The sequence below is a fragment of the Podarcis vaucheri genome (assembly GCF_965113315.1).
Source record: "Podarcis vaucheri genome assembly, chromosome: 8".
Taxonomy (NCBI): domain Eukaryota; kingdom Metazoa; phylum Chordata; class Lepidosauria; order Squamata; family Lacertidae; genus Podarcis; species Podarcis vaucheri.
In genome coordinates this window covers 39419496-39437962 of record NC_138766.1, presented here as the reverse complement: position 1 = coordinate 39437962, position 18467 = coordinate 39419496, and the positions used below count along the sequence as shown (strand labels likewise).

At 38.2% G+C, this 18467-nt stretch overlaps 1 protein-coding gene across 1 annotated transcript in view; it reads left to right on the top strand.

Moving 5' to 3' along the window:
* Positions 1-18467, top strand: part of ZNF407 (zinc finger protein 407) — a 355845-nt gene that overhangs the window by 25074 nt on the left and 312304 nt on the right. Inside the window, exon 3 of the mRNA XM_082235255.1 lies at positions 9874-9988. Coding sequence (XP_082091381.1) covers positions 9874-9988 — 115 coding nt within the window. The remainder of the gene's footprint in view (positions 1-9873; positions 9989-18467) is intronic.

The window sequence follows — 18467 nt, the reverse complement described above, 5'->3', positions numbered from 1 at the left end:
CTACTGATATGTTGAGGTGTGGAGAGTGAGCCATCTGATCTGGCAGTACTACAGGGGTAGGGAACCTCAGACCCAGGGACCCAATGTGTTTTGGCTACAATCTTGCTAACACACACTTGTTGAATTTATGATTAAAATTAGTGATGGGCAATTCACCCCTACAGGGTGGGAGGTGATGACCCTTTATGGCTTTTCCTTTGCCCAAAGCAGCAACCTGTTGACAGGTTGGTGGCAATGCTAACCTAACGCTTAACATAGTTTACTTTTCCTGGTTTGGATTCAGGAACCACCATTCACATTTAATGGTTGAATGGTGGGTATTTGTTGCTGCATTGCTGTGTAGAGAATGCTCATTTTTGAAAAAAAGCATGTAAAGTTATCATGGGATTGCAGTTTGGTCATCATTTTAGAAGGCAGTAGTAGAGGCAACACAGCACCTGTGAAATTTGGGCCTGGTGATTTAGACTCTGTGCTGTGCCACATGTTCCATTCTCTTTTTATGTTTTATATTAAGTGGAAAATTTTAAAACAACACTTTTGTCGAAAATGCATAAGCTGCAGTTCTAAATTTATGTAAAAATTCACTGCTATGTTTCTATAAACCTGCCATACATTCTTTATTTTAAATAGACAGCTTTTCTAAATCACTGAGCTCTGCTTAGACAAGTGGTGTCTCTCTGGGTTGAATTTATGAGTGGATTTGAATAATAAATTCACATTTCAATGAACATATTTTCATTAAAACTGTAAGGTTTATTTTACTGTACTTTTAAATAATGGCTTATTATAGAAGCTATAGTTTAAATTCATGCAGTGGTTGAAACTTAGTGCTCAGTTACTAGAAAGAAAATGAAAAGGTAAGGGATGCAAAATATTATAAAAGAATATTAATATTCTTTGGTGTAATCCTGAAATAGTTTTTGTTTCCTTAGAAGAAAGCAAAGCTGAGGCTGAGCTATGTACTTAAGATTCAGTTGCAGAAAGCTGGCATCTTCAGGTGTCTTCTTGTAACTAAAGTATTAATTCTTGCAAACCATCAGTATCATCAGCTTAGGAATCCCAGCCTTCTTTTAGCAAGCCAATTCTATACTTGTGCAGATCGTTTCAGGAAATGTTTTTTTTTTAAAAATTGAATTTGGTGATGAGTTTTTCGATGGCACAGACTGTTCACATGGTCAGAACAGTTTTTATAAGCCCTTTATATGCCCTCTTAAGGCAGATAAAATGGAATAAAACTACAGGGAAGATGCTAATGGAGCTCTCTTTAGAATTCTTTATGCAACTGTCTGGTCAAGACATGTTGCTTATAATTGATGTGTCCATTACTTGAATTCTCTTGTAATTATAGTCAATAAGTCTTGTAAATGTGTTAAAGCTCACTAAAAGCATACAAATTCAAGAACAGAGTAAGGCTAATAATTTAAAATAATCAATGTAGGCATTTCAGCACTTAATTTCCCTTGTGTGTTGATAGCTGATCATTCTTAATCCATTAAGATTTATTTAGTCGTTTACAATGCAAAATAGGTTTGCACTGGTCACTTGTGCCATTTGAAAATGTCCACCAGGTTAAGTGCAGAATGTAGTCCATTAGTCTTCCTTGACTATATGTATTAATTGCATTTAAAATCAAGTTAATGTGGATGTGAAAGTGAGGTAACTATCAATATATGACAAAGCAACCCTACTTACATAAGTTACATCATTGATTGTAACATTTAGTAAAAGTTAGCACACTTTTTAACATCTTGTGCATGTCTTATCAATGAGTGTATTTTTATTCTGCTTTGCATTAGATGTGAATGTGCCGCAAAGGAACCTTTTTTTGGGTGACAACACATATCTACCATTTCATTTTGCAAATAATTTTTGTGGAGGAAGAGTTACAGAAGAGGTTTTAATCTATTCTCTTTCTCACTGCACCTTTAAAATGAATTGCTTTTCTGATAACTTTGCTTATGCACATGAAATAGTAATGCTGGTATTTTTATTAATAGTTAACTGGAAGAGGTTTTTCCTCCTCCAATTCCTGGTTTCTTCCCCTTCTTCATATTTTCTGATTTACCGAATGTTTTATGCAATGTTTCTTCCCATCTTCGGCACAATAAAAGCAGTTCTATAAAGAAATAAATGGGTTTTGGACGCCAAGATTGAGAGGCCAAGGAAGAGCCCCACAATTGTATGCTCCTGCAGGCGGAGCGGAAGGAGCAAACCAACAGCTGAAGCAGATGCTGGGTTCATCTGCATTTAGTATAACAGCTTTACAGTGTGATCCAATATGTCTACTTATAAGTATGTCCCATTGAATTCATTGGGGCATACTTTCAGGCAGGTGGTTATGGGATTTCAGCTTTGCGAAGCCCCCATCCTACATACGTCTTCTCAGAGGTGAAGCCCATTGAGTTCAATGGGACTTATTCCTAGGTAAGCATGTGTAGGGTTGCAGGATTGCTTCTTTACATGCCATTATTTAAAGTGTTTCTCTCTCAAAATCCCCCCTCCCCCTCGCCAATAACTAGGGATTCCAAATTGTGGAAAATAAAGAGAGTTTCCTTTCCCTGATTCCAAAGCTTCTCACGTAGCAAAGGGGGAGGTTATACAATGTAGTGGATAACAAGCAAGTCCATCACACTTTGACAAGTGAAAATGAGGAAGTGTCAAGAAAAACAACAGAAAGGTTAGAGGTAGAGGACTTTTCAACTTCCAATTTAGATGGGTCTTGCATGCCTAATTAGCAGCCTGAATTCTGAAAATATATATTCACCTATCTCTGTGCTTTCCTTGCTTATGATTTCAGTGGGAGTCACAAATGTTAGGGTTAATCATGTGCTTGGCAGAGATACTAATGTGCTCAAGACTCAGTGTTCCAATATTCATGTGCTTAAATGCTTAAATCACTGTGTGTTTTTTTGGTGGTTTATTTGGCATTCTGGTAGCTGTACGGGACTATTGGAGACCTGAGAAATCTCTTGTTATGAAGATCTCTTCTGAAGGTTCACCAAACGAATTTCAAAAAATTAATGCAATATTACTATTATTTTGTAATTTCCCAGAACATTTCAGTTTTACCATACAGTGGGGATGTGTTGAGGGGAAGAAAGACATTGCAGGGAAACTGGTAGCAAACATTGATTTAATAATCTGTGACACTGAATTGTAAGTGGCATTCAGAGTTAATGCTTATTTAAAAATCTAAGCAGGGTTTCGATGGAGACTTAACTAGTGCTGTATACTTAAACACACTAAGAAACATTGAGAAATAAGGGAGGAAAATGCTTACATGGGCCCTACCTACCTTTCATTCTCTCTGTACTCCAGCCTGCATAGAACAGCCATTCAATTGAGACTTCAAATGTTCTTAAAACATTTCCTTTATCCCTTTATTTAGGGATCCTTCTTGCATTAATTTCAGTGGTGTGGGAGCAGCTTGAACATGGTGAGATTTCACTTGCCTATGAAAACATCTGTACTTACAAGCACATGGGTAAAGCCAGTCTTGTGGATCTTTTCCCACCAGTTGTTGCCCAGATAGGACAATATCAGCTGGCTGATGGACGTTTCAGTCCAGCAACACCGGAAGGACCATAGCTGCCCTACCCTGGCTGTACAGAGACAACTGTCTGACAACGATCAACGCAGAAAGGGATCTTGCTATGGGGAAATTGTTTCCATGTTGCTGACATGATGCAAAAAAGGGATCCTTAATCTCTGGGTTGGCTAATCTATCTCTGCTGTTCAGTGGTGCTGGGACAGTGGTTCTGAGATGAGAGCTGTACGAAGTAATTTGTCTTCATCAAGATCTGGACTTCACTCTTCCATTTCCATCTCCCTTTTCATAAGCTTTAAGTAACACCATTGATTCTGAAGATAATTTACAGCTAAAGACCTTTGCAGAGTTATGATCGAATAGCAACAAAATGCAGTCTTCCTGGACTACAAAATTATGACAGCAGATGAAATTATTATTAAATATTGTTATTATTCAATTTGTAGCCCCATTTATATGCTATGAGCAACTGCACTTTGGGTGAAGCCATCAAGATTGTGAATATGTGCCCTAAATGGGAATCATCTCCTTTAAACTAAGGGCCACATCAGATACTGAAACTTTATTCATTCTATGGAAAAAAGTGAGAGGTCTTAAAACTATAGATAGTAAACGGCATAGTATTCATGGAAAAGTCAAAACTGGGGAGATGTGTGCTTCACTATGTTTACTTTGGTTGTTTGTGCATTTAGTTTTTCAGTTGCTCAAACTTTTTAAAGGAAAGATAGAACTGAAGCCACTTTGTAAGAACTCTTCTCAAAGGTGGGTTATAAAATAAGTGTGATCCTTTAACGAAAATGTTATGTTTGTAATTCAGCTGGGATTTGAGTTTTACCAGTTATTAGCTGGAAATTCCATTAAGAGAAATGGTAACTCCCAATTTGTAGAACTTACTCAGCATCCATTTATTTGCTAATCGGTTATTTGCTGATCTAATGTGATGCCTGTTTACAGTGTAAATAAAATGAAAGTGTAAGGGAGAGGACAGGAGAATAATGAACTTGGGAAGAAGGAAGCATAGAACATTTTGGCTGCCATGGATTTGGCAAGGCTTTGTGGAGAAAGTTGATTTTGCTCAGGGACTTGAGATGGAGTTTTAGTCTTGATGTCATGAAAATGGGAGCAGGGAAGGAGGAAATGAGCACACCGTAGATGAGCTTGCACAAATGAACAGACAAACTTGAGGCAATGAACGAGGGAAGGTGGCCAAAAGGAGGGTGTTGTGAAAATGACCTATGAGATTGATGTAGAAAATGATAGTGATGCAGTGTGGATGCAGGAGAAGAAGGGTCATTATCGATCTGATTTTTTAAAAAAACAACAACCCAACTCTTCAGCCAAAAAAGACTCACAGAGTGGTTTACAGATTGACGAAAACAAGACAGTCCTTACCCCTGCAGCTTGCAGTATAAAAAGACATGACCCTAAAGAAAAATGGATTGAGATGGAGGGGGAAATAAGCAAACTCAGGTACCAGTTCTTAGTTACCAGTTCTTCTAAGAAGCAGCTGGGATGGAAACATCGAGGAGAAGAGGAGCTGAAAGGTACCAGTCTCTCCACTGCACGGGTGGGAATGTACCTGTATCCCTCCTCTCTCCTTCTCTTCTGTTGCCCTGAGGCAACAGCTGATGGAGGGAGGAGCCTGGCTTCTCAAGAACTGGTGGCGGCTCAGCATCTCTTATTTTCTGCTAAAAACTGAAACAAAAGGCAACATTTTAGTGGAAGGACTTTGAATTAATTCAAGAGGTAGGAAGGATATTGGCATGGTGCACTGGAAAGATGAAATTGCCAAGGCATAGTTATAGATAATAGACAGGGTAAGGAATGGAAGACATAGAGTGGCAAAGCTCTATGGCGGGGATGGGCAAGCTTCAGCTCTCTGAGATCAACTTACATGTTTCTACTAGAAGGCTATGGATCAGGACCAGGTTCAAAATAGCAGCTCAGGATAAAAAGTCAACTTCTGGGGCCGTAGCCAGCTACCGTGTCCAGTCATGGATGCATTGCTCAGCACTGCTTTTTGGATACAACCAGTGCTATTTTTCTAGAAAAAGAGCTGTCAGAACCTACCATCAACGCCTTCCTTGTTCTCTTATAATGGCACTGGTGGCACCTGAGAGGTGCCAGAACTGGAAAAAAAGCTCTGGGTAGAACTCCTGGTTTTCCCCAAGTGTTCTTTGTTTCACCAGCCTAATTTAGGGCCTGGGGTGGGGGGAGTCTTTTAGTCATTGCTGTGTTTAGATCGTTGGATGTCAAACTGATGATTTGTTGCAAATCATCAGAGATCAGTCTTCCCACCCCACCCATGGTCTATGTGACAATTTACACTCTTAAAATGGCCTTGTTTGACATTTTTCTTGTGAGTAGTTGGCCCTGTACCACAAACCCATGCTGGAACTCCTCTCTGTTTCCATAGCATTTGTTCATGGTGGGCAATTGGCGTTGTGGAATTGATTGTTAAAACCATTGCTAATATTTATTTATGTATTGAATTTCTATCCCATCTTTCCTCTGGTGTACAGCCTCTGGTGTACATCCCATCTCTCCATTTTATCCTCACAAAAACCTTGTGCTGTAGGGTAGGCTGAGAGATAGTGACTGGCCCAAGGTCACTCAGTGAGATTCATGGTTGAGTAGGGACTTGAACCCAGGTCTCCTAAGTAATAATATGACACTAGCCACTAAACTACACTGGCCTGGTCCTCCTAGTTGCTAAAAAATGCATGGGACTTAACTATTAATAACCTATAATTCAACATCTTTCAAATTACGGAATGATAATCATAATCCAACATGTTGCTGTTGATGCTACAATCTTTGTTGATAATGAAAAATGAATGTAACATTGCAAGGAATGATTCTCACACTGTCAAAATTGGCCCCAAACTTGTAAGTGTTTCAGGGCATAAAGGTTGAATGGGCTCAATAGTCTTGCTGGAATTTTGACACTTAAAGAAGAACAGTGTGTGGTTAGAGCCCATGGAGCACCAGTGATAACAGAATTGGCACAAATTTAACATGTTTCCGTTGGGAAAAGAATCCAAATGAAAGTGGGACTGAAGCTGCAGGATATTTTAGCTTTTTGAAATAAAATGGACATATAAATACGAATAGACTGCTTTACCATAGCCAGTCTTAGTCTTGGCATTATATATTACCTAATCAGTCTTTAAACCGGTGAGTTAGATCGTCAACTTCAACACTTTGTATTTAATGTGGAGGTAGACTGACTTTACTCAAATTTATTTTATTTTCATAGGTCCCTTTATAGAATGCAGTGTTGATACGGAATGCTGCTAAATTAATGGTTAATTCAGTTTTATCAGGATAATTTAAATAAACTGGAATTTTCCAGTTTGATTGATAGAATGTGATCGCTGTTAGCTGCAGACTCAACCTGCTTTTGACATTTAAACATATAAAGCTGACTAGATATAACCATTCAGGTGCTAAATATATTTTACATCTACTTCTAACTGTAGAAATGGAAGTATTAAGAGATCTGGCTTCATTGTCATTGAACTGTGAAATATTCAACCTTGTCTGCCCGTGCTTAGTACTGTTGACTTTTTTATTTCTGTTGGAAGATTAAAATTAAATGCTTCATTTTTCGTCAGCTTTTGGGAATTAAATTGAAATTTAAGACTCTGAATTTTTTTTTTAACCAAGATCCTCAATTTAAACAAAGTCTTCTTTGCAGATATTCTGTGTTCAAGGGCACAGCAGAAAGGTTCATTGATCAAGTATGATGTACTGTAACATTTTTCTTATCCGAGCTCTTTTATGTATATTTATTAAAGATCCCATATTTCATATTATGCTTAACTATATTGGAGGAAGTTCTTCACAAAACATATCCCAAATATAATATGAAGTATCTGCAAGCATATTGCACTTACTTTTAACTGCAATTCTGGGATTTATGGATATAGAGAGATCTGCTGGTCTTATAAAAGTTGGAAAGGGTCATGACATACTTTAAAATGATATGTTGCCACTTAATATCCCAGTACTGACACCTGCCAGGTTTAATGACTGCATTTTTGTGATAATATAATTGCCTCAATCTGATCAGAAAGTCAACTTCAGTTGCAGTGTGCTGTTTTACTTTTTTTCTTGGCCTGATTGTGTTGCAAAAGAACAAGCGAGTTTTGCCTTCTTGTGGGGTGGGGGTGGGGAAATCCTATAATTCTTTGGTCTGTTCTAGGCAGTTAAAGTTTGTTCTTGAAATAAATAATAGCCAAAATGTCAATACTTCTAGTTTTCAGAATAATCATAAATTCCTGACCATAAAACAGTCATAAAGGTGTAATATTTTATTCACTGTATATTCATACACCGCATGTCATTGCAACAGAAAGGCAATGAATCATTCCTTCGGTATTGTCAAAAAGGAAGAAAAAAAGCGTATGAGCAAGATAGGCCTAAAATATCGGTACTAAGGTTTAAATTTACTCCTTATCAGAGAGCGTAGCATAGTCAAAATAGGTAATCTGCTCAAATATATTTATCTTACATATTGAACATTTTTTAAAAGGTACACCAGTGCTTACCAAATGAAGCTGGTGGACTTTTGTGGAAATTGTGCATGAGCAATCTTTCACTTAGCACCCTCTACATGAAGCACATCCACCCACAGGAAATTTCGTAGCTCAGGGGTAAAGCATCTGCCTTGGATGCAGAAAGTCCTAGGTTCAATCCCTGGTGTCTCCAAGTAGGACTGGGAGAGACCCGTGTCTGAAATCCTGGAGAGCTGCTGCAGTGACTGTAAAGCAGCATTTCCCAAACTTGGGTCTACAGCTGTTTTGGACTACAACTCCCATCATCCCTAGTGAGCAAGACCAGTGGTCAGGGATGATGGGAATTAGAGTCTGGAGACCCATGTTTGGAAAACGCTGTTGTAAACAATACAGAACTAGATGGACAAGACTCGGTGTAGGCAGCTTTCTGTGCTCCTCAGATCATGACCATGCCTGGAAACAACAAGCGCATCTGAGAAAAACTCCAGATACACTCGGAAAGCAGGAATGGCTCTCACTCTTTTTGAAGTAATGGCCTTTAGCAACCCTTTACATTTTAAGTGTTAGTAGCTTTGAGAAGCACTGTGTTTGACCGTGGGATACAACATTCATGCAAAGTATGGAAGTTCCCAAACTCTCAGGTCACATAACCATTTTTAAAAGTTAACTTAAAATACTTCTTTATAGTATTTCAGAGATGGGGAACCTGTGACCCTCAAGATGTTATTGGACTTCAGCTCCCATCAGCTCCACCTAACATGACTAATGTTTAAGAATGATGGGAATTGTAGTCCGGCAATGTCTGAAGGGCCACAGGTTCCTCATCTCTGCTGTATCCAATGGTTTACCTTCTGTTTCAGGTTCCTTGATCCAGCAGAGACTTCCCCTTGAAGAATGGGAAGGAAAACCTTTTTTTTCCAATTCATCTTCCCCCATGCAGTTCCTTGCAACACTTTCCGCATTGTTCCACAGTGTCTGATTGACCTCTGAAGCTGTTTTGTGGGGCCACAGCAGTGCAGGGGGAATAAATAAAAATCACCCCTTTTTCTACAGATGGAAGCCTCCATTAAATCCAGGAGTGTTCCATCAGCAGAATGACACCATTGGATACAAGCCATGGTAAATAATGCTGCGAAAGCTTCTCTAGATGGTGAAACTTGAGGTTAACATGATCTTCAGCAGTCCATTTTTCTAGCCATTTCTAGGATGTAATGGATTATGATTTTGCTTTTGCAAGACCACTTTGAGTACAAGTGGAGGGGGAAGATCGCCTTAACAAATTTCCGTGAGACCTGGCACAGTTCATCAGAAACCACTGCAGTATGAGTTCCATTGATATTAACTAGAACAGGCTTCTGCTGGGTTGCAACCTGAGTTCTAGCCGCATTATAATGGGTGAAAACTATGGAAAAAGTTTTGTGGCCTCATTTTAAAGTTCCCCAAGTGTCTCATCTTCTAATTATCGATACTGTTTCTATAATAAGTGAGTGCTCATTAATGAAAACCCACTCTTGCTAAACTTTTGTGTTTGAACTTCGGGGAAGTATCTTTAATGAGAAATATGTGGCACGTACCCTAACGGTATCCCTGGAGTTATAAATGTATGCAATAGAAAAATTTCTTTTCAGGGCTAGGCAAGATTCTGAAACAGGTTAAATATTGGATATTAATTTCCACACCCACCCACTTAAAATAAAAAAATAAAATAAAATAAAAGGCTATTTTCTTCACAAACTGTGCTTTCTTTATCCAAGGGTAATATAATATTCTAATTCAACTCCTATCTTTATGCTAAATTTTCCTTAGGATCAAAGCCGTTCAAATGCAAGATTTGCCACTTTGCAACAGCTCAACTAGGAGATGCCAGAAACCATGTCAAGAGGCACCTTGGGATGAGGGAATACAAGTGTCATGTCTGTGGGTGAGTAAATTGAAGCCGTTCCTCCCTTGGTTAACCAGAGAGGAGTGTAGGCTATGCATTGTTTCAGCATTCAAAATGGGGATGTGAGCAAGAGGGGCTAAAATTATGCATGCATATCCTCCTTCCCATTGTTATGGTAAATTCCTTAAATACAGTTATGACATTCTTTTCCTACTTCTAATCCAGTACTGCAGATGAGCAATTTTATGGGCTACAAGGTCAATTTGAACCTGTAATCTGTAAATTGACTAAATTATAGGATGTTCATTCACATTGCCAGGGAGAACTGTAAATTCCTTTTTAAAGGCATGAAAAATAATATAGACTTCAATTTAGTATGTGTTTTGTGTATATGTGCACATACATGCATTTGTGCTATATATTGTTCTAGTTTGAGCTCAGTTAACAGATTATGGGCTCCCTTAGAGTTTTTGCACTGCAGGAGACACAGGAAAAGAAAACTTCCAAAGAATTGCATATATTGCTGCACACGAGAGGAGTGTGTGTGTGTGTGTGTGTGTGTGTATATATATGCAGGTTGTGGTGTCTTCGGGTGTCTTCCCGTGTAAGAGTCGGGGTGTCTGTGCGACGTTTCGACGAGGTCTCACTCGTCATCTTCAGGCTGGTGCTTTCGGCTTCTTGTTACTGGAACAGAGCAGAGAACAAGAAGCCGAAAGCACCAGCCTGAAGATGACGAGTGAGACCTCGTCGAAACGTCGCACAGACACCCCGACTCTTACACGGGAAGACACCCGAAGACACCAAAACCTGCATTCCTGTACCCGTGAAAATCTACGAAAGCAAATATATATATATATATATATATATATATATATATATATATATATATATATATATATATATATATAAAACCAGAGACATCTTGCATATGTTGTATTGCCTCAGAAAAACCTCTTCTTCCCTTTCCCCCTTGTAATGGCTATTCCGTCCAAAGGACCATTCGTAATGTTTAATTGTCCTTCAAATGTGTTGCATTTAATAGGGAGGCTCAGAGACTCTTTAATGCAAAACTAATTAATTTAGCAGAAATGTTTAAAAGGTTTTAAAATGCCATGGCATATATGGTACATCATAGGACATTCAGAGGTGGGTTTTAGTACCGCGCTTCTATTAAAAGTGTATTTTAATGTTATTATGCTAAAAGAATTAGCTAATATATGCTTCATATAAAAGCGCTTTCCTCAAAACAAGTTAAGTTGCTGCAGAAGCCTGATGACTAGTACGCAGAATGGCAGAGGTTCAGATGGATCACACAGTGTACGCCAGTACAGAGAGGTGGGTGGGTAGGAATATTTTTCAGCCAGGTTTTAATCCCGTCAACTCTTGCAATTAAACACGCCTTGTGAACAAAGTGAGGGAAATGTTCAAAAAGAAATTAGAATGCAACTCACCGATTCACGTGCCTGCTATACAAATAAGTGCTGTTAGATCGGTAAGGGTGGTTTTATTTCCTGATGGGAGGAGTGGATCGCGAGCTGATGGCTGAATTGCTTTAAAACTCAGTGGAAGCAATTATGAAAGTTATCCACTGTAAAATAACGGAGGAGGATCTTCCAGGCCTTTGGCTGTGAATGCCACCAGTGTATGCTACATTTTGGCAGCCTCCTGTCTTATAAATAACAACAATTCTGTGCAGAAGACGCTCTTGACTTACCAATAACTTTGGCCTGAAAATGAATAAATATGGATTCTGAGAAAAAGAACTTGAAGTTGCCTATGAGTAGCCAACTGTACATTGTCTGTGGGTTGGTGGTGGTGGTTTGGCATTGACTAAGGCAGCCCTTGCAGTTAGTATCTTCTTACATATTTGTGAGTGGGGAGGGGGGAGAGAAGTTGCTGGTTCTGGTTGGTCATTCGAAAAAACAGGACACTTAAATCTGTCGTTTGTCAAAGTTCCTTTGAATGCCATAACCAGAGATTTCATCTCATTGTTCTTGTGTCATGTTCCATAATTAACTTGTGATACTGTCAAGTTACTTGTGCACGTGGCAGCTAATGGAAAGAGAAATTCACAAAAGTCTTCCTCATATAGGCCTTTTGTTCTGAACAGCTAAAATAATAAATTTTAATCTGATACAAATCAAAACTATTGGTACATAACCATGGCTGAATTGGTAAAGAAATGTCATCTGCCATATTGTAATGAATTCAGAGGAGAATTCGAAGCAGGAAGGATGGTCAGTGCACTTTGAACTGTCAGCCAAATAATTAATATGCCAACCTTTTAGTGTGTGTGTAGCATAATACACTGTGCTATATTTCTGCCATGTTCACCAAAAAGATAGGGTATTTTGTAGATTAAAAATAAAGTGGCAACATAAAATTGCTGGGATTGGCTATCAGGTTAGAGCATTGGTACATTAACACCACTGACAATGTCAATTCATTATCATTGATGGCTAAATAATCTTCGAAATGCTCAGTGGACCTATTAGTTCCTGAATATAAGCAGCTAGTGCTGCATTTCTTCATTAGCTTTAATTGCTATAAATTTACCTTTTTAAAAAATCATGTTTTAAAAGGTGAAGTGATCTTTCAGGAACATTAACTTGGTAATTTTGTCACAAACAGAAGGTCCTGTACTATGTTTTCTTTTCTGCAGTAGTTAAAAATTCTATCCCGTGACTTTTAGATTCCAAACAACAAGCTTTCTATTAGGTGGAATGTTAACTTGTTTCCCCAATTGCTCCACAACCTGTTTGGGGTTTCTTTTTTAAACAAGGTGAAATGTCAGTGCAAGGCTGTGGATAATTGTGGATGTAAGATATCCCTTGATTGCCTTGAATTTTGTTATGAATTGGAAAGTGAAAACCCTTTGTAAAGTAATGCCAGTCTAAATGCTAAAAATGAACAGAAGATTTTATGTACTGTATCTTGTGTAGCACAGTCGACACAAAGGGGTGTGGGTGGAAAGACAGCAGTGTTTTTGCATGTTGCTTTTATTGTTTCAAATCGAAGTTTAATTTTTTCCAGCTGCACAGTAGAAATACTCTGCCATAGAAATTGGAAGCTACTAATCTTTCAGCATTTGAAATAAACCGTCTGCTACTCATTTCCTTATCGGCAGATGTGTGGTGATTGTTTTCCTTTGCATTATGTTCATGAATGGGAAATGCATCCCTTATTTGAGAAGGGATCTGTTTTCAGTGAGTATCCAACTGCTACCTATTTAAATTTAATTTTCAGAAGTCTGGCTATGAAGTTGTTCATGACACGAAAATTAAAAAATCTCACTGGTTTCCCAGCATTTACTTGTTTGTGTGAGTTTTTTTGTTTTTGTTTTTTAAAAAAGCTTGCATAGTGGAATGTACTGAAAAGGCTTATCATGCACTTTTGAGATTTTATGCCTCAGGTACATGAAAAATGAATTGTTCAGCACTTCAGATTTTAAAAAGAATTTATGAGCAACTTATCATTTAAAAATACATCTACTTTCCCCTTGCCTTTGCTTTTGGATATAGAGCTTTAAAAACACACACCTTACGTTAGAGTTATTTACCTTCCTTTCTGTTTTTTTTAAGTTGCTATGTATAAATAAAATGACTGCAGCAGAAATCAGTAGAAGGATTTTACGTCTCCAGAAATGTTAATCATTTGAAGACAACCTATCTGTCCTTTTTCTGCATTCTTTCAATTACTTAAAAATATATCTATTAAAATGTGACCACAGATCAAATTTTAAATCATTATTTGCAGTACACAGTTTCCCCTTCCTTAAAAAAGGGGTGTATTTAGTTTACTTTTTTGTTTTGTTTTCTTCTCCGACACATCATTTAGAGAAGTATTTTGAAACTTCATTTGAAGTTTGACCATGGCAATATTGCCAGTGCCTTGATCAATATGTGTTCGATAGTTGTTATTTCAAAGAGGCATGAAAAGAAGTGTGAAGTAAATTGAAGGGGTATGTCATATGTTAGTATTTTTTAAAATCAATGATATGTTTCATGGATTCAAAAGCTTCTTGTTGACAGTCTACACATATTTGAAACTGAAGTATTCATATTGCTCCTTTTCTATGGTTTGCTACCAGGGATTTATTTTGTCACATAGAAAAAATTATGTGTATATTGGGTTTTAAAAAATTAGTTCTAGATTATACGAACAGAGATGCTTATTTCAGCACAGCAATAACTTGCGCTTTCAGAGTGCTTCTGCTTAGTCTTCCCCTTAGAGAACAAAGAAGATTCATTCTTAAATGTATCATTACGAAGAGATGGAAATGTACTTTTGGTTTTTACATGCCTCTTAGTGTTGCTGCAAGTGAACTGTTTGTTCTGTGGCCAGATAAATCTTTAAATAGAAAGTTGAAACTTCAGTAAAACTATTTCTATGTGAGATTACCTATTTTTTGTGCATTAGAAGGGGATCTCTGTGTAGATGATTATAATGTCACTTTCTGACCTTTGCAGCTTGAATAATTGTAAATCATTGCTTCATAACGTGTCAGAGAATGTCTGTACTAGGCAATTAAATGGCAGAATATAATAGACCAAATTATTGCCTGTCATGTTTTCAACAACACAGTTAGTATTTGAGTTACACTTAATCATTACGTGCATTAGCAACTTCATTGGAATCCCGCTTCAGGCTGAGCATGAAATACATTACATTATTTAAAACTCTAATGGTAGAAGTCATTTATTTGTGTTGAAGTGTACAACATGCAGAGTTTCATAAAGCAAGGAACACTTGAGAGCTTAATTTATCCAAATCAAAGTCTAAAGGCAGATAAACACAAGTGGCAAAAATTAGTAATTTTTATAGGCTGGAAATATTTAAAAATACATGGTTGTGAGTAATTGTAGGCAGCAGGAATAAATTAAAATCACTATTTTTAGTTGTCTCTGAAAACTAAAGCTGTTGTGTGCTTAAATCATCACATACACCACGGTATTGCATTTTTTGACTGAACAATTAATTACAGCCATCATAACCACAGCTGTATCCAAATAAAACAATGCTTGCTTCTGCTGCTCAAATCAACAGAATTATCCGTACTGGAGAGGGAGCAATCAAAGATCCAACGATACTTCAACCTGTGGGTGTGTGGTGACAAAGGAAAACACTGTACCAATAATGATATATTTCAGTGTCAAGTCACACTTTGATTTTAAAAATCTTTTAGAAATGCTCGAAAAACTATGCGTACAAAGATAGCATGTGAGCTGTAGACTGATTTTATTCCTTCTATACTTAGAGGAGATTTAAAGCATGGGTTAGACTTGCCACATTTCAGTTGTATTCCTACCCTTCCGTTACATATCGCAATATGTTTTGCCCTTGCATACTTTTTTTCATGGGGTTGTTTCTTGCTGCAGTTTCTAGTCACTTAGCTTTATAGCCCACCTTATCCTCGAGGGCTCAGGGCAGCTGGTCATAAACTTTATTAAAAACTAGTTTTTAGTACCACAATTCAGCTGGAATACAGTTAGATAAAAATACAATAGCTCAAATATTGCAATGAAATTTTAATAACTGGTGAGGTTTTCGTCAACAAGAGGTTTTCCAAATGTTTTCTGGCGATCTGTTGATAGTGCTGCTGGATGTTGGACAAGGACATGTTGGTACTTGAGAGTTTTCTGAGGGCTGGGCTTAAATTAATCAGTGTTTTGCTTTAACATGTTAGGGGGGGGGGGCTAAAAGGTGTCAAAAGGTCTTGCTATCGAATAGCTAGCAGTATGCTTCACTAGTTAGTGTCCAGTATGGCAAATGAAGCAGAAAAGTCAAGGCCAACTTCCAGTTGTAATGCTGTATGAAAAACGTATTTTTATCCACCTGTACTTCAGTTGAGTTATGGCAGTGCTTTTGTTGGACTTGCTGAAGTGAAAAGATATGAAAAGTACATACTTAGCTGAATATATGTTTGTATTTGAGTTAGGGACACTACCAGTGATTTATACCCATACCTCTACTATATATAACCTAATGCAATGCACTTTCAAACTGCAATTATAAAGATACATGCAGCTATGTGATTGTGATATATTTGCCACGTAGAACAAGTACTGCTTCTTCTAGAGGTGTTTCATTTTATTATTATTTTTTCTGTGAATGGTTCTGGAAAAACAGGATACATTATTGGATCGCAGAAGCATTTGCTGCAGGACATGTCCTGTGTTTAATAAAACTGAAATGATTGCGAATGTTGCATCCCACTTGGTTGCCATTGCGCTGTAGAATTTATTATACTTAAGTGTGGTTATGTCCAATAGGATAGGATTTCTCATAGAGAAAAATGTATTGTCTATTCAACAGAATGAAATGCTGAGATGCATGTCTGAGTTGGTAATGATTCAGAGGCCTTTTTGCAGAATTGGCTGAATCTGGACTCCATTTTACATTGCAGTTCTTGTCTAGACATATTTCTTTAAAAAAAATAATTACCAGATTTGATGACGAGACAGGGTTCTTGACAGGACTCTTGGCTAAAGAGTGTAAGACATTCTAGATAATATTTTCCTTAAGGATCCTATTTCGAAGTTTATTTTCAAGGATCTAGATCTTAAATTTGTCATAATTGCCCCAAACAAAGGAGGCCAGAGACCACCACCAGTTGGCCTATCTTCTTTTAATAGATCATCCAATTAGTTAAACTTCATTCCCGTTGGTGGTCTAAACCACTGAGCCTAGGGCTTGCCGGTTGGAAGGTCGGCGGTTCAAATCCCTGTGACAGGGTGAGCTCCTGTTGCTCGGTCCCAGCTCCTGCCAGCTTAACAGTTCGAAAGCACGTCAAAGTGCAAGTAGATAAGTAGGTACCGCTCTGGCGGGAAGCTAAATGGCGTTTCCGTGCACTGCTCTGGTTTCACCAGAAGCGGTTTAATCATGCTGGCCACATGACCCGGAAAAACTGTCTGCGGACAAACGTCGGCTCCCTTAGACATTAAAGCGAGATGAGTGCCAGAACCCCAGAGTTGTACGCAACTGGGCTTAACTGTCAGGGGTCCTTTACCTTTACCTTTTTTACATTCCATTTAGTTTCAATGGGAGCTTACTTCGTCTAAGCCAATAGTTTTGTGCAATGCCTTTCTCCAGAGGAAATTAGTACTAGTCTTATTTTTCTTCAAAACATAGGTAAAATGTCTAGATTGACCATGCTGTGTACATTCAGCAATAAAATTGAAAGCTACCCATACCATCTAGTGTATGTATAGTGAATTCTGTCTACTTTGATTTGGGCTTTGCAAACACCCTTTTTGCCAGGGAGTGGAGCAGAAAGAGTTTGGTGTATTCCAATCCCTCTTAGACCATTTTGCACTTCCCGTCTAGGTTGTATGAACACCACCTCTTGCCTGACTTCGTTAGACTGGTGGCAACAGCAGGACGTTATAGCTGGCTGCCTCTCAAATAGTACTGTGACAACAAATGTAGGAAAATGTAGTTTTGTCAGAATGCCTAAGACCCTTTTACAGATGCCCAACGTGGAAGCTAGAAGTCCTTTGGGTCCTAGGACCAATGCCAGCATTGCGTAGTGGAGGAAGGGAGACTTCCAATAAGACAGGTAAGTGGAATAGTGGCAGAGAGGAAGAAGTTTTTCTCCAGCTCACATTATAATTCAAGATGAAGAAGAGTTTATGGGGCCATAATGTTCACCTTGGATTGAAGTCATCAAGTTTCATATACCAAACCAGGCGATTATGACTTTGGGTGATATCTATACCAAGCATATCTAGGCTGGTGGTGCCTTGAAAAATGAAGTTCCTGATGACCAAAAGGAATCAAAGATTATAAAGGCAGAATGAAGAAGTGGGTCAAAACTAACCAAGTGAATTTCTTATGCATTTAGGTAGGGAAAATCAGATGCAGAACCAGAGGATGGATACACTTGGCTTCACAGCATTCATGTGAAAAGGATCTAGAGTTTTTAGTAGACCATAAGCTAAAACAATTCAGCATTGTGATGCAGCAGCAGCATCTGCTGCTGCTAAAAAGGCTAATGTAATTCTAGGTTTCATCAACAAAAGTATTGTGCTCAGATCATGAGAAGGAATGGCATCACTCCATTCTGCTTCCGTCAGATTTCATCTGGAGTCTTGTGTCCAGTTCTAAAGCCATTTAAGAAGGACATTGACAAACTGGAATGAGTCCATAGGAAAGGAAGAAAAAATGTTGGGGGCGGAGGGGGGGCTGGAGACCAAGAACTGTGAAGAAACTTGAAGGAGTTGGGTATGTTTACCCTGAAGAAGAAACAATTAAGAGATGATAATAATGAAGTTGGATTAGATGCCCTTTGTGGTCACTTCCACTATGTGATTGAATGATTCTAACAAACTCTGTGTAACAGAATGGTTGACAACATGCCACCACTACGCCTCTGCTCCATTGTCTGATAAAACCTGAGGAAATAAGCTAAGCATGCATAAACTACTGGAAAGACATATAAGAATATACACGAATGTCTCACTTTTCCTAAAGGAGTGATCGCTTGCCTGATTTCATTGCAGCTGCTAAACAAACATGT